Source organism: Carcharhinus amblyrhynchos, chromosome 19 (genome assembly GCF_965287045.1).
Source record: "Carcharhinus amblyrhynchos chromosome 19, sCarAmb.v2.hapA, whole genome shotgun sequence".
Taxonomy (NCBI): Eukaryota; Metazoa; Chordata; class Chondrichthyes; order Carcharhiniformes; family Carcharhinidae; genus Carcharhinus; species Carcharhinus amblyrhynchos.
The window spans coordinates 30155322-30173010 of NC_137342.1; the positions used below are offsets into that span (position 1 = coordinate 30155322).

At 44.1% G+C, this 17689-nt stretch overlaps 1 protein-coding gene across 1 annotated transcript in view; it reads right to left on the reverse strand.

The window, feature by feature from the left end:
- The window catches only part of fbxl13 (F-box and leucine-rich repeat protein 13), a 246667-nt gene that overhangs the window by 200724 nt on the left and 28254 nt on the right, over window positions 1-17689 (reverse strand). Inside the window, exon 7 of the mRNA XM_080207484.1 lies at window positions 12390-12499. Within this exon, the coding sequence (XP_080063610.1) occupies window positions 12390-12499 (110 nt within the window). The remainder of the gene's footprint in view (window positions 1-12389; window positions 12500-17689) is intronic.

The following is a 17689-nucleotide window of genomic DNA, read 5'->3' on the forward strand; positions in this document are numbered from 1 at the left end:
AAGGCAGATTAGACAGATGGCTTGGATAATGGGAGAGATCAGGGTGGGCAGAGATGATAACAGTTGTTGGCTGTAAAGGGAGGCAACAAATATGGAGCTGGATGGATCGAGGATAACAGGGAGGATCCACAGTGAGGGAGAGGAAAGGAATGGTGACAGGGCAAAGTTGGAAAACGGTGGACCAAGTTTATATGGTGAGATGGTCTAATTTTCAAATTTTTATATTTATTCATGGTACATGGGCATCATTGCCTGGCCAGCATTTACTGGCCATCCCCAGTTATCCTTGAGAAGGTGGTGATGAGCTGCCTTCTTGAAACGCTGCAGTCCACATGCTGTGGATTGACCCACAATGTCATTAGGGAGGAAATTCCAGGATTTTGATCCAGCGACTGCAAAGGAATGGCAATATATTTCCAAGTCAGGGTGGTAAGTGGCTTGGAAGGGAACTTGCAGATAGTGATGTTCCCATATATCTGTTGCCCTTGTCCTTCGAGATGGAAATGATTGTGGGTTTGGAAGGTGCTGTCTAAAGATCTTTGGTGAAAATCTGACCCTGACTACGCTGTTGGTCAGCAAGTGAGATCCCTTGAAAAGGGAAGAGGGTCTTTTCAGGCAGGTGGAGTTCAAGGTCAGCACAAGTGTCCAACTGAAAAGAAACACTAATAATCATGAGACAACTGGATGTCAACCATGCCTAATTGTGTTGTCTCAATGATGAAGTCCACACAGCAGCTGGTTTGTTGCCAACGCATGGGTATCATAATATCGACATCCCAGCAAGGTTTTGAGCAGTTGTTCATGCTGTGCCAATGTGCCATATGCTACACTCAGAAGCAGGAATGAAGGGAAGAAGTGAAGTAGATCCCTCTAAGAATCTGGCTGGTGGTGGGTAGCCAACTCATGAGTCCAAACCTCATTCCTGCCAGCTGAATGGACATACCTGACAAGGACTTATGTGGTTAAGTCTTTTTATGATGCCAAGGCAATGGTCTTGTTTGGAGTCTTGAGGGAAACGGAAGCAAATCAACTTAACATTTACATTTTTATAAGACAATATCTCCAGCAGAGGTAAAAAGTCAGTTAGAATAATAGTATATGAATGATGTTTCCCTATCTCATCAAATTGGATAATAACTTTGTCAATGAATCAGTAAGGATCTCCCTTTTCGCTTCTCCTGAGTTAATATTCCAGCTCGCTACAGTTTAAAAATCCAATAGACAGTAATTTCCATTGAAAGGAACCTCAGTGCAAAAATCATCAATTTCTGGAAAGGATAGATTATGTTTTTAAAAAGAAATTGTCTCTGACATTTGCAGTTTTACATAGGCCTCAATTCAACACGTGGAATCTAAATGTAAACCTGCAAAAATTTCTGCTGCAGCCACAGATACCAGCAAAGAACTCATAAACAGACAGCAATGGGACTAGGGATCAAATTTGGAAATATGTGGTAAATCAAAAAGTAAGGCAAAAGAAAACTATATTCTTGGAACCAAAGAACCATAGAATCCCCACAGTGCAGAAAGAAGCCATTTGGCCTATCGAGTCTGCACTGACTCTTCAAAAGAGCACTGTACCCAGTCCTTCCCCTCCATCCTATCCCCATAACCCAATGAATTTACCATAGATAATCCACTTAACCTACACACCTTTGGACTTCTTATGGGAAATGAAAATCAGACCATGACAGTGAGGAATAGGGCATACAAATATAACAGTACAGCAACAGATGAGATGGACATTATGAAAAGAATAAAAGGATGAAACTATGAATGCAAGAACTATTTGAAATGCTGCCTTAAACAAAAACAAATGAAATTCAAACATCAAACTAAAACATTATTAAGAGGATCAATAATGCACTTTAGATCCGCAGTGCCCACTGGGAACGGAAGGCCTCAAAGTTGCCAGTGGACACCATGTGTTCCCTCTCTTTGGACACCCATCCATGAATGTCGCCATGGTAGAGGGACAGACAGTAGTGGAAGACCACCTTGGTTGCCAGCTGCCTGGACCTATTGATTACAAACTTAGTCAGGCCCAGGATCAGGTTCATGAGAAGGTCCACCTCCTTGCCCGCCCAGGTGCCTGTAACTCAGAAGCGTGGGGCTGAAGTGCAAACAAAACTGTAATGAAAGGTATTTTAATAAACTGTAAAGGGGAAGCAGTCTAACACAACCTATTCAGGCAAAGTTCATGGACTCCACAAGACTGCAAAAAGGCATGCTTCTTGGAAGTCTGGTAATTACTGCAATCTACGGTTGTGCATGCAATACCCAGGTCCCTGATATTAAGAAGGACTTGTTTACTGAGATACCTCCGTCACTAGATGTCAACAAGGCATGCTAAGGTGTGTCCAGACAATGGGTGAGGGCAAGGAAGTATAGGTCTGTGGTTTACCAATTCAGTGATCTATATCTCTAGGCCACAGGAGGAAGCCAAATTTTTTCCCATGCCTGGCACAGAAGGATTTACCATCCACTACGGTGGGGTTCAAGCCTGGAACCCCAGAGCATTATCCTAGGTTTGTAGATTACCAGTTCAGAAGCCTATACCATTCTTCTTCTTCATCAATCACCTGCTAATGTGTATGATTGTTCACTTGAGAAACTCTGCATTACTGGTCATGGGTTATGTTGGTCCTTGCTTGGCTGATGAGCCTAATCCTAGAGAAACATCTTTGACCGCACATTTGGCAGATGTTTCCAGAAGGTGGGTTTGGTCCTTGGACTCTGTGTCACTGGTAATCCTTTTTCAGGCTGCTTTCCTGGGCCTCCTATTGCCATTGCGTATCCTCGAAGAACTGTGTCCCTTCAATCAAGAGGTTCCTCCAAGTAGGTCTCTGCTGAGCAAGGCTCTCCCACGTATTGATGTCTGTGTTAGATTTCTTGAGGTACGTCTTCACGGTATCTTTGAAGGACTTCCTTTGTCCTCCTCTTGTCCAGGTACCTTCTGTGAGCAGAGAGAAGATTTGCTTTAGCAGTCAAACATCCTAACATGACCAGCCCAATAGCATTGGTTTCGGATGATCATGGACTCAATGCTGGTATTCTTATCTCCTTCAAGGATGCTGGTGTTGGTTCCCCTGGCCTCCCAGCTGAAGCAAATAATCTAATTCAGAGAGTGTTGATGGTATCTTTCCAGGGCCTTGAGATGGCACCTATATGTGGATCAAATTTCTGAGCTGTATAGAAGATTTGGGTAGATGATTGCTTTGTATACGAGGATCTTGGTGTCAGCGTGAATGTCCTGGTTGTCAAAGACTCTTGTCCTAAGGTGTCCAAAGAAGGCGCTCATGGATTGGATACAATGCTGGATCTCCCCATCGATGTCAGCCTCAGATGAGAGGTGGCTCCCAAGATGGGAATATTCCACATTTGCGAGGGTTATTCCATTGATCTCACTAGCGCTGCCACTGCTTCCCATGCAGGGTTGGTGAGCTTGCTGGCAGGTCAGCCATGATCTTACTGAAGGCAAAGCAGACTCAAGGGGCCTGATGACCTACTCCTACACCTAGTTCTTATGTTCTTTTGAAATGGAAGAGGCAAATGATTAAATCGTCCCAATTTTAGCAACATGCAAGATTTCAAGTCTAAAAATCACTGACATGAAATTGACAAACTCTAAGGAATTAGGTGTTGTAGTTATTTTAACGCATCCCTGGACGAGGTCCTCAGTGTTATGACTCCAGCTGGGGTACCCCCAAATTGTTATGCTCCTGGACAAGAAAGAATAAACTGTCTCCCTGCCTTTATTCAAACTCTTCGGTTGGTAACAACAAGGTTAGTTTTTAAGAAAAGATTTAGAATCATAGAACCCCTACAATGCAGAAGGAGGCTATTCAACCCAAATGAGTCTGCACTGACAACAATCCCATTCAGGCCCTATCCCCATATCCCACATGTTTATCCTGACACTAAGGAGCAATTTAGCATGGTCAATCAACCTAACCCACACACTTTTGGTTGTGGGAGGAAACTAAAGCAGCCAGAGGAAACCCACACAGATACGGAGAGAATGTGCAAACTCCACAGTCACCGAGGGCCAGAATTGAACTCGTGTCCCTGCAGTTGTGAGGCAGCTGTGCTAACCACTGTCCTGCCTTCTCTTGAAGATATATTTTTCAAGTTGGAATGTATTTATGTTTAAAAACCAGTCAATTTAACCAGGCTTTCTTGAGTTGAAGAAAGAATGGGTTATTTGTTACTAAAATGAGAGGAAAAAACAAACATAACATACATACACAGAGGTTAGAAATGAATCCAAAGGTACAAATTTAAAAAATTAACAAATCTGTCTTTGACTTGTCGGTGAGCAACACTACAGCCATTAAATTGAATGATTCCAGTAGCATTGACTTTGGCAGTTGAACGTTAATTAGGATATTTCTGATTTTGTTTTTTAGCTGCAAGATATGTCCTGTTTCCTTTTTGACTGTGGCTTTGCTAATTTGCTTCCAGCAATCAGAGACAGAGAGAGTTAGCAAGACTTCTCACCTGCAAGAGTAGGGGTGTTTAGGTGTTCTCTAGCTGTGACCCTCACAGCACACACTAGCACAGTGGAACTGGAACACCATACAGCAGGCAGAAAATAGAGTTGCAGTTGTTTTTTCTTGTGCATTCCTAGAAAAGGAAAAACACAAATGTGTGGGATATAACCCACAGGAGATTGTTCCTGCTGAGATGGTAATCAGCTTCCATTATCTGCACAGTTTAGTTTGCATTGAACTTTTCCTTTGAAATGCCTATCTGAAAAAGGGTGCAACATTTTGTCATTTCTCTTGGGACTGACTATAAGCCACATAGGAATTCTAGCAAGTGGTTGCTTTTACAGTTACTACTCGGTGGTTAAAGCAATTCTCAGCCTTTTTTGCAAAGGTTGGCTCACAGTATTTATTTCAGCCAGATGGTTCAGCAAGGAAGCCATGCCAGCCAGATTCATGACAGTAAATGAAGAGATTAAAAACTTTATATCTGACAAAGGAAAATGCACGAGTTTCATGAGTGATTATGAATAGCATAATGATTTAACATTCATTAGCTGGCATCACTAAGCTTTTTGCAAACTTGAATGAGAAACTGAAAGGAAAGAATTAGCTTGCCAACAGACTGTATGAGCATGTCCATGTGCTCATTCAGAAGTTAGAATTGCTTCAGAAACAATTGGCCTTGAAGAAAGTTGTCTTCATCAAGGCTTGCTGAGGCAGTGGGCCATGAAAAATATGCTGCACTGATTGTTGGCTTGAGAGATGAATTCATGCACATCTTTGTATATTTCAGAGAGTTCTGTGATGAGATGAAACTCATTTGGAACTGATGCTCCTTAAGTTTTCCAGATGGAGCTAATTAAGATGCAGAATGATAGTGTCCTGAAGAGAGCTTTTGCAAAAATAACCCTCTGGCATTTTACAGACATTATGTTCCCTCAGATTCATAACCAAGCCTGTTAAGACATGCCCATTGTTTCACTGCACTGTTTGGCAGCACATCTTGCTGCAGGCAGCTTTTTTCACAAATGAAAGCATTAAGTCAAAATCAAGATCACTGTTGACAGGCAAGCATTTATCTGAAATACTCCATATTAGCACCTCAAATGTGCAGGCAGACATTGACTCCTTGTGCAAATAAAAGCAATGCATGATGTTTCACTGACCCCATGTTCACTGTGCTGTGGAGAAGGTGAGCTCATGTAGACCTCTCTCATAAAGATGCAAATTTCTGTTGCTTGAGATAAATTTCTAATCTGATTGTTTCACTTTTCTCCCAGAACTTCAACATGGGGAGACACAGTGGGCAAAAAAAGAATGGAAATGTGATCCCTCAAATAAAAAATACCATCAAGATCATTACTGACAGATGGGCATCAGATCTGCAATATGCCATGGCGCTATATCAAGTACACAGGCAGGCACTGGCTTCTTATAACAGGCAAAAACAAGGATAAACGTTTGACTGAATGAGAAGGAAAATGATAAGTTAGTTTTCTCACCTGAAGCCTACTTGTAAAGGTGCAGGTTTTTATGTGGACACATGGGAGGATACATTTCCACTTATTTGATTCGGTTCCCTTTTCTTCCCAAAACACACATGCACATGTTTTTAGGTAAGTTAAGATTCAACAAGAAAAGGCAAATAGAATTGGAACATGCGTTCTAAAGATATTTTAACACCTGATTTGTGGTAGCTTTTGGCATAATTAAAAACATCTCCTTACTTGTTAAAACTCCAGAAAGCCCATCTGAGTTCTTTGCAATCAGCATGTAAATACTTAAATACATACTCTGAATTAGCAAGTCATCCTCAATGAATGGTGGTGAATGGGGTGCCAATCAAGTGGGCTGTTTTGATCTGGATGAATGACCTATAGAGTATTCTCGGCACTGCACTCATCCAGGCGATAGTGGAGATAGTGGACAGGCTTGGGGAGTCAGGAGTTGAGTTACTCTGTAGAGGGATCTGGGAATACAGGTTCACAGATCCTTGCAAGTGGCAACATAGGTGGATAAAATTGTCAAGAAGGCATACAGGGGCATCGAGTATAAAAGTTGGCAAGTTATGTTACAGCTGTATAAAACTTTAGTTACACCACAATTGGAATTTTGCGCGCAGTTCTGGTTTCCATACCTCCAGACGGACATGGATGCTTTGGAGTGGGTGCAGAGAGGTTTACCAGGATGTTGCCCAGTCGGAGGGGTTTTAGGTATGAGGAGAGGTTGGATAAACTTGGATTGTTTTCACTGGAAAAACGGAGGCTGAGGGGCGACCTGATAGAAGTCTACAAAATTATGAGAGGCATAGATAGGGTGGATAGTCAGAAGCTTTTTCCCAGGGTGGAAGAATCTATTACAAGAGGGCACAGGTTTAAGGTGAGAGCTGATAAGTTTAGGGAAGACATGCAGGGAAAGCTTTTCACACAGAGGGTGGTGGGTGCTTGGAATTCACTGCCAGTGGAGATGGTGGAAGCAAGCACATCAGCAACGTTCAAGATGTATCTTGACAGTTACACATACAAAATTAGTTCTCCTCTTCCTACAATCTTTCCTCATACCCAGGCTGATCCACTGTCAAAGTTTCCAGCCATGACTTAACTGTCGACCTCAAACACTCTGGATGTGACCTTACAAAAAAAATTCAAAGTGCTTAATGACCAAAAAAATGAAAGTGAATAGCGTTGGTTTTTCAGCAAGCTATAAGCCACAATCTTATGGCACTTAGTGCAATAAAAGGGCCTCAATGCAATTCTCACCACCATTAACCCTCTGGGCACATAACTTACCCAAAGTGGCTGCATTTGTACTCAGTTAACAACAGAGGACTGAATATAAGCACTACTGATAGGCACACAAGCTGTCATAACAGTAAGATGGCACCTAGACAAACAGCATTCCACCCCTCTGCTGCTCCCATTGAGACATCCCACGGTAACTCAAGGGAAACCTCCGAGGCCAGCACCAGTCAATCAACACAGGTTTCCACCATGCAATCCACCAGTGCAGACACTATCACTACAGTGGGACAAGTTAGTGGTGAGGCTTCTGGATCATTCTCTGGTGCGCATGGTCGTTGATGTACATTGGGTGGAGGCAGAAATGTTTAAGGCCTCGGGTGCACAGAGGCCTGCTGGAGGCAAGGAATCAGTTGCCTTCAAGTCAGGCGCCGGGCCACAGCAATTAGCTCTCCCTAAGCTGCTGGAGATGCAGCAGCAGAGCTGGGGAGCGCAGGAGGAGCTGTCAGCAACACTGCAGAAGCTGCAAGGGTGGGAGCAATACCACAGACCACAGGTGCAGGAAATATTGCTGGCAATGCATGGTAGCCAGGCCAATACTGCAAGGGTGACATTGAAGTGCCTGGGTCAGGAAATGGTCACCATGGGTTGCAAAGTCCAACGAATTTCTGAGTCACAGAGGGCCATTCCCAAATCACAGTGGGTATAGCTTAGGGCCTCAGAAGCACGCTTCAGATCTAGTGGGTCATGGCTGTGGTCTTTAAGGGCATGCCCAGTTTCAGGGTGTGCACTTGCTGCAGGCATGGATAGCTTGGCCCAGACTCAGAGGACCATCATCAAGGGCTTACAACTATGGGCGAACACATTTGGGCCTCCAGGATTGGCAGGGCCAGGGGGTGCTCGGACTTCTGGAGCTAAGTCCAATTGCTCTGCCATCCCATGGAATGACCCAGAGGAACACTGGCACGCCAAAGGAGGGAGCACTGGAGCCCATGCTGGGGCCTTCCACCCAGTTGACTCTGGCCAACACTAGGCCTTCCAAATCTGACCTTCCTGACAACTGTGCCTCTCATGAGCAGCAGGATGAACAGGGTGGCATGGACACGTCAGTGACATCAATAAGTCGGAAGGGGCCCTGCAGGTCCTGACCCTCCAAAAAATTACCCGCCAAGAACATCACAATGGAACGCTGTACACTGCTGACCTCTGATGTACATCCTGGGGAACATCTTGACGTAACAGTAGTTCACATATGATTAAGAAGCTGTAGGATCACCAAAAAGGCACAGTTGAAGGATTGCACTAGTTAGGGTTAGGGAAGTAGCACTGTTTAGAATTAAGCACATCTGCTTTATTGCGCTGTTAAATATCACCACCTAATGCTTTTGTTCTGTTAGTTTCACCAATAAATGCCATTGCATCCCACAGCTCTGACTAATCTGTTTGTGATTCGCCTCCCACAAGGGTGACCATGCCCCTACCATACCCAAAGAGGCTCAGAGTGTTGTTCTGCAAGGGAGAGGCCCTTCGGCCCATCGCGTATGTGATCCCCATTTCCCAATCCCTGTGCCAGAGCCCTGACTGGTGTGGAACTCCAAGTGCTCATTCCAAGCTGTCCCAGCAGTGGATGTCCTATAGGCCCAGTGTGGCACCCCAGCACCCACCAGACCTGGGAATGCCCCCTACTCCCTCCAAACTGGGCACCATCCCCACACACCCAGGGCATTGAATCCTCAACCCTCATTCAGGCGCCAGTGTGCGGTCATAGAACAGGTAGGAGTGAGACTTGTGTGGCTGCATCACAGTCGCATACTGAGTCATCATCACCCTCTTGCCTGGACCAGTAATTCAATAACAAGGCCAACCGATGCCCTGTAGTGATGTCAATGGGACTTATGGTGGGAGGCATAGACAGGAGTTGAACCTCAGGGATGCCATGGACAGAAAAGATCTGCTGCAACCTGTCGATGGTGGCTTGATAGACTCAATTATCCAGAAATCTAGCCATTTTGAATTTCCATCAACCACACATGCTCCATGAAGAGTCCAGTAAAATCTATGTGCTAATGCAATCATGGCCGCCTGGCCACTCCCACAGATGCATATTTGCTGATGGCAGTAATGATTGCTGAGTCTGATAATTCTTGCACTGGCTGATCATTTTTAAAATCTCCTTGCCTACATCAGGCAATCAGGCATTGTTTTGGGCCAGTTCCTTCATCCTGCTCTGTCCAAGGTATACTTCATGCAGCTCCTGTAGTAAAGGCTGTTGTTACCCCTGGGGTGGCACTATAACACAAACAGCAATCTGCAGCAGCACTGGCTTACCTGCTCGGAATAACCCCAACAGTAGCTTGTGATCTAGTACAATGGTCTAGTAGAAGGGTCTACCATATATATATTGGTGAAGCTTCTTCACAGCATAGATAACTGCATGGCTCTCTAGCAATTTGAAAATATTTCTGTTCAGCATTGGATAAGGTTCTTGATTCAAACACAGAGGCCTTTCTATTCCATCTGACATCTAGTGGGAAAGGACTGCTCCCACTCAATGTGGCGATGTGTCAGAGTTAACTACCAATAATTTGGTTGGATCAAAATGTATGCGTAGTGTTAATTAAAGTATGTCTTGCTTTACTTTAGCAAATGCCTCATTTTGAGCGTGTCCCCATTTCCATCACTGACGCCTCTTCAGAAACTGGTGTAATGGGGCCAGAGTCATGGACACATTTTTGCAGGAATCACTCAATAATTACTATCTCTAAGAAAGACCTCAACTCTTTCACTTTCCTAGGCCGTAGTACTTCTTTCATCTTGTCCTCGAGGGGATGCAACCCCTTGGCATCTACCTTGAAACTCAGGTATGTAACCTCATCCGCTTGAAAGTGCATTTCACATGTTTTAAGCAGACGTCCACTTCTTTAAACCTTTTTAGGACCTTTTCTAGGTTTGCCACGTTCTTCTTGAGGGATACACTTGTGATTAGGATTCATCCAAGCATACCACCACTTTGAGGATTCCTTGTAATAGGCTTTTCATGATGCATTTAAAGATTGTACAGGCTGATGAGGCACCAAATGATAATCGAGTGTACTAACATAACCTTTTGTGGGTATTAATGATGACCAGTCTTCATCCAGCTCAAGCTGTTAATATGCCTAACTCAAATCTAACTAGTTGTACTTAAGGCCTGTGCTAGTTGGAGGAACTGAATCCGGCACTGAAACCCATGAGGGGCAGGAAACATCGGGTTTCCTTGCATTTAATGGGTAATGACCTCATTGAGGCCCATGAGATGGCCTCTTGGAGTATGTGCTCCCTGATGGGGGAAATGATGCAATCAGTCCTAAGCTCCTGATCTATGGACACCTGATGTAGAGGGGGCAGAGAAGGAAGAAGAGGACCTCATGAACGTGCTCCTGGGCCTGGCAAGGTGTATCATCTACAGGGCCAGGCAGCAGGCGATTGAGGGGGTCTTTCAACCTGACTGTCCGACCCTCTACCTCATCTATATTGGCAGCTGGGTGTCCCTGGAGAGGGAGCACGCAGTGTCTGAGGGCACAGTTGATGACTTCTGTGCCCGCTGGGCACCACAGGGACTGGGGTGTATTACTGAGCCCTTTAATCACATTTTAATTTAATGTTTTAAGTTTCTTTTCCGCTTTGTCTTTGGTTTCAGGCGGTTCGCCTCCCTTTAGGGAGCTGTCCCTTTTGAGTTGTCCCTAAGTTAAGTTGATTTTGTTTATCTGGTTGGACACAAAAAAAATGTCCCCGATTGAGGTAATGATTGCTTGTCCAATCAGGGATTCTCACCTTTGTATATAATGAAGAGTGTCAGGTGTGCTGGCACTTTGGATCCTGAAACACTCATAGGAATGGAAATAAATTTGTAAGTAAAGGGAATCTCATCAAGAGACATTGGCCTCTGAGGGGTTATTTCAGTATCACCTTTTGCTTTTGTGCCATAATGATTTGGTACCATGAAGAAATAAGCTTTTAAGTTTATTTACTAGTGTTATAAGTCAGCTTACATTATCACTGCAATAAAATTACTGTGAAAATCCCCTAGTTGCCATATTCTGGCACCTGTTCAGGTACACTGAGGGAGAATTTAATGACCAATGCACCTAACCAGCACCTCTTTTGGTCTGTGGGAGGAAACCCACACAGACAAGGGGAGAACGTGCAGGCTCTGCACAGACAGTGACCCAAACCGGGTCCCTGATGCTGTGGTTAGCACTGTTGCTCAATGTGCCACTATCTAACCCTTCAATATATTGCCCCAGCTGTTAACTCTGGGTCAAAGAGCTCTAGCTCCCCAATCAGAGGCATAGTTAGGACATTTATACTCTTATTCTTCTTGGTTTCTGCAAACACTTTCTCCCTTTCTAATGACCCACTACGATCTCCCAATGATTGCCATAGTTTGTCCTCCATCAAGAGGTGACTCAATGTGGCTTTAATAATAAAACAGGTTTATTAAACAAAGATAATTATTTACACTCTCTGACAGAAACATCACTCAGATCTGCTGTCTTTTCCTCCCTGGATATAGCTGAACTCCTCCTAATCGCTAGGACACATGCCCTCACTTCCAATTGGCCTAGTTTCCTGTACTTCCATTCCATGGGGGGGTCCAGCCTATCATACAGCCTGCAAACGATTGCCACTTAAAGGGGCCATGTTCCCACAGTAATTAATATTGTGCAATCATCAGTCATCAATCAAACCATCACCATTTCTGATCTTATGATGAAGCAGCTGAAGATGTTTGGGCCTAGAACACCATCTGGGACCTTAACACCATATGTAATAAGACCAAGGCTTTTTTCACATACTCAGGCTTGGACCCTCAACATCTGTTTCCTTGCCTATAATAATGTGATGGAACGGGAACTTCAAGTTCAAAATGAACATTTATTTCCTTACCTGTTGTGTTGGAGCATTAGGAGTCCATTTAGCACTTGACAAACAAGCATTGCACAGTCAAATTTCTAGGTTGTGTTGTTCACTGTGTGGTTTACAAATTGCTCTGCTTATGTTAATTAATGCCCATGTTTAGATAACGTAAACAATAATTTTAATCAGTTAAGACTTGTAGATATTGTGGATACAGATTTGCATATAATATAAATATATGCAATAATTAGGGATTAATTACCTCAAAGTACTCTCGGGTACTTCTAGTATCTCTTGCCAAAGTACTCCACTCTTTTAAAATGATCTTGCACAAAAGCTGGTCACTGACATGCTGTAAATGTTTCACTGCCACTAGAACAAGAATAAATTATAGGAATGTGATGTTATATATTTATTTGTGCAATATTTTAACATACAATAAGATTGCACCATCATAGAATACTTTAACTGATTTGATCCAAAACGATGTATGTTTGCAGGATTTTTAATACCACATATATGCAAAGATCACATTTATGGAAAGTTACAAGTCACTAATTACTTAAGTATCATTTTAGGAGCAGGCAAATTGTAACTGCTCTCCAAACAATAATTTAGGGGCGCAGGTATCTCAATCCGATAATTGCCTCCTTTGAAGATGCTCATTACATGGCAGAGCATTTAGGGGTCATTTTCAACAATAAAAATAGTCTTCCCTTCAATCACAATCAGATACTAAGATAATTTCCATCACCCAATAGATAATGGTGATTAACTTTCTTATTTGATTATGCACATGTACATTGTGGGAAATTGAAGAAAATGTAACATTAAATTTAAAGATGAGAGCTTGTTTTGCAGAATGCAATATAGCAGAACACTTGTCAAATTAACCAACAAACAGTGCCAAGCAATGATGGTAAAAAACAGGAGCTAAAAGCACCATAAACCTCATAACAACAATAGGAGGCAAACAGACATAGGTAGCCCTTCACCTCCCACCCAGAGCATGATATAGAGTCCCTCTTGTCCTCACTTTCCACTCCATCAACCCCTGCAGATAAAGGATCATTCTTCACCACTTCTACCAACTCCAACATTATGCCACAATGAAATACATCTTCCCCTCACCTCCACTGCCAACATTTCATAGTCACCACTCCCTCCATGACATCCTGATCAACTCCTACATCACCCCTAATTCATTATCCTTTCCCATGGCATTTTCCCTTACAATTGCAGAAGGTGCAATACCAGCCCCTTTACCCTTTTGCACGCTCACTCCAGGCAGCAGGTGGCATAGTAGTTAACACTACTATCTCACAGCTCAGGGACCTGGGTTCAATTCCAGCCTTGGGTGACTATCTGTGAGGAGTTTGCACGTTCTTCCCATGTTTATGTGGGTTTCCTTTGGGTGTTCCAGCTTCCTCCCACAGTCCAAAGATGTGCAGGTTAGGTGGATTGGCTATGCTAAATTGACCCTTAATGTCCCAAGGCGTGTAGGTCAGATGGAAAGTAAATGTTTGGGGTTGCAGGAATGGAGTGGGGGAGAAGGCCTGGGTAAGATACTCTGTCAGAGAGGTGGTGCAAACCCAATGGGCAGAATGATCTCTTCTGCATTGTAGGGATTCAATGATTAATCGTAAGTCCCCAAGCACTCCCTTATGCTGAAGCAACATTTCATTTGCTCCTCCTTCAATTTGGTCTACTGTATCCGCTGCACCGCACCCAATACAGCTTCCTCTAGATTGGGGAGACTAAAACAGGACATCTTAGCTCAACCCACAATCGTTACACAAACCTTCCTGTCGCCTGCCATTTCAACTCAGCATCTTGATTTAATGTCCAATGTCTGTCCTTGACATCCTGCAATGCTCCAGTGAAGCCCAATGAAAATTGCAGGAGGAGTATTATATCTTCTGATTAGATACGTTATAGCCCTCAGGACTCAACACTGACTTCAACAACTTTAGACTGAGACTTTTCTCCTCCATCCTGCCATTTTTTAAAAAAGAATTTATATCCAAAACATTTTTTATCCCAATGCAAAAAGACCCAACCTCCCCCTGAAAAGGCCATTTGGCACCTGTTCTTTAATTTTACATTCACTGAGCATTGAAATTATTTTCCCATTAAAGCATTCTAATATCTTACCTTTATTCAACCACTAGCATCTTGTCCTGCCATTAATACTTCCTTTGACTTGTGACCTGCACATCTTTGCTGCTATCTCTCTTAGTTCCCACCAATCACTTACCTTCTACTCACCTGCAGCTGCTATACCCCCTCTTATAGAAACATAGAATCCCCACAGTGCATAAGACGCCATACAGCCCATTGAGTCAGCACTGACTCTCTGACAAAGCATCCCACCCAGGCCCTAACCCCACATATTTAACTTGTTAATCCACCTAAACTATACACCTTGAGACACTAAGGAGCAATTTAGTATGACCAATTCACCTAACCTGTACATGTTGGACTGTGGGAGGAATCCAGAATATCCTCAGGAACAGAACATAATCCGTCACATTTCTACCTCTAACTCAGAAGATATCAAGAAACTGCTGATGGCACTGGATATTGCAAAGGCTATGAGTTCTGACAACATTCAGCAATAGTCTTGAAGACTTGTGATCCAGAACTTGCTGTGCCCCTAGCCAAACTATTCCAGGAATGCACTGGCTATTCCAGGAATTCCACAGGCAACTACCCAGCAATGGGAAAATTGCCCAGGTATATCCTGTATGCATGAAAAGCCAATTATCGCCCCATCAGTCTACCCTCGAATGTCAGCAAAATGATGGAAGGAGTCATCAACACAACAATTAAGCAGCACTTTTGCAGCAAAAACCTGCTCATGGACAACCACTTTCAGTTCTGCCAGGCTCACTCACCTCCTGACCTCATTACAGTCTTGGTTCAAACATGAAAAAAGGGCTGACAGACCTTGACATCAAAGCAGCATTTGAGCAAGTATGGCATCAAGGACCCTTAGCAAAACTGGAGTCAATGGGGATCAGAGGAAAACCCTTCACTGCTTGGTGTCTTACCTGACACAAAGAAGATGGTTCTGGTGATTGGAGGTCCAAGACATCACTGCAGGAGGTTCCTAGTGTAGAGTCCCAGCCCCATCTTCAGTTGCTTTATCTATGACCTTCTACCATCATAAGGTCAGAAGTGAAGATGTTTGCAGATGACTGCACAATGTTCAGCACCATTCGCAACTCCTTAGACACTGAAGCAGGTCATGTCCAATGCAGCAAAACATGGACAATATCAAGGCTTGAGCTGACAAGTGGCAAGCAATATTCACATCACACAAAGGCAGTATGGTGGCACAGTGGTTAGCACTGCTGCCTCACAGCACCAGGGACCCAGGTTCAATTTCCAGCTTGGGTAACTGTCTGTGTGGAGTTTGCACATTCTCCCTGTGTCTGCATGGATTTTCTTCGGGTGCTCTGGTTTCCTCCCACAGTCCAAAGATGTGTGGGTTAAGCAGATTGGCCATGCTAAATTTCCCCTCAGTGTTGTGGAGATTAGTTAGGGTAAATGCATGGGGTTATGGAGGTAGAGCCTGGGTGGAACTGTGGTCACTGCAGACTCGATGGGCTGAATGGCCTCCTACTGCAGTATAGGATTCTATGAAGTCCCAGGCAATGACCATCTCCAAAAAGCGAGGATCCAACCAATGCCCCCTGACATTCAATGGCATTACCATTGCTAAATCTCCCACTACCATTCCTGAGGGTTACTATTGATCAGTAACTGAATTGGACTAGCCATATAAATACTGTGGCTACCAGAACAGAACAAAGGTTAGGAAATCTGCAATGAGTAATTCACTTCCTGACTCCACACAGCCGTTCCACCATCTACAAGGCACAAGTCAGAAGTGTAATGGAATATTCTTCACTTGCCTGGGTGAGTGCAGGTCCAACAGCACTCAAAAAGCTTGACACCATCAAGGGCAAAGCAGCCTGCATGATGGTTACCCCTTCCACAAACATCCCTCCACCATTGACAGTGGCAGCTACAATCTACATGATACTCTGCAGGAATTCGCCAAGATTCATTAGGCGGCACCTTTCAGATCCACGATCACTACCATATAGAAGGACTAATGCAGCAGATACCTGGGAATGCCACGTTGGAGATTCCCCTCCCCATCGATCCCCATGCAGAATGGCAGTGGACCCCTCTGTCCCAATTGATTGCCTCATGACAAATTGGCAGTGCCAAGTTGCCTCCCTGGGCACTGGCATTTTGCCACTTGCGTAGTGCTAGGGGCACAGGCTGAGGGCACAAGCCAAGGGGGCATCAGCACCCCAGACACCTAACCCCTGGGGGTCCCAACTGCCCCCCCTTTCACTCCAGCAGGGTCGTTCCAACAGTTCCCCTAAAGTGAAGACTTTCTGTCAACCCCGCTGGACTGAAATACTCTGGTGGGGTGGGAGAGGCTAGCGGGCCCAGAGAATTCAGTCCTTGGCCTGCTAATCACATAATTACTTATCTGATGTTCACACCGGTTTCCAACATCGATCCGATGGCGCCAGAAATCTGGCGCTGGTAGATGAGTGCATGCAGCAGGAATGCACGCGTGAATCACACGCATGCCTGGACGTGAGACCTTCCCACCATGCTGCACTAGAAAATTAATGCAGCATGGTGGGAAAATCACCCCCTATGTTTCAATCTGCATCAGGTACACACAGTGAAGGACCAGATATAATCATTAACAGCAACAGTCTCAAGGTTGTAGAAAAATTCTCATATTTTGACAGAATGCTCTCTAAGGATGCCACTATTAATGAAGACATTAATGTTTCTTGATTCTAAAGAATGTGAATTTTCTGAAGGAACAGGCTTTTCTTGACCTCCTCCAAACTGGACATTACCCTGAATCCCAACCAGCTAGTTGACTTATCACTCTTGTGGCTTTTTTCACAAGTTTGCCTGGCCCTGGAGGTGCCTCGCACCTCAACTTGTCAACCTTACTTCAATGCTGGCTGCCTGGCTATGGCCTTCCCAGGCCTCCTCAGCCCTGACCTGGGCATCGAGTCACCCCTGCTCCCCTAATGACAGCTTGCTCGCCAACTCACAAAAAAGTTAGGGTAAGTAAACACAGGAGATCTTTGGCATGACTGCCACCTCTCACCCTCCTATTCGCTTCAATGTTCAACAGTGTTTTCTGAATTCAAGGCTAGCAGTCTTTACATTGGCCCCAAAGACACTGGCCAGTCCGCCACTGCCCCCCACCCCCAACCCCATTGATCGGGGACTGTGAGTAGAGATTGCACAGGGTCATCTAGATTCTAGGCAATGTGGTTTCTCCAGAAATCAGCAAGTCTAAGTTATCAGATAATTCACCCATACTTTTGATAGATGAGGATGAATGTGCAGTTTGCGCACTGTTCAATAGCTTAAACATTTTAAAGTGAAATGACAAACTGTCCTTTAGTTCTATTCTCTCCCCACAGATGATGTCAGACCTGCTGAGATTTTCTAGTGTTTTCTGTTTTTGTTTCAGATTCCAGCATCCAGCGTACCTTGCTTTTATCA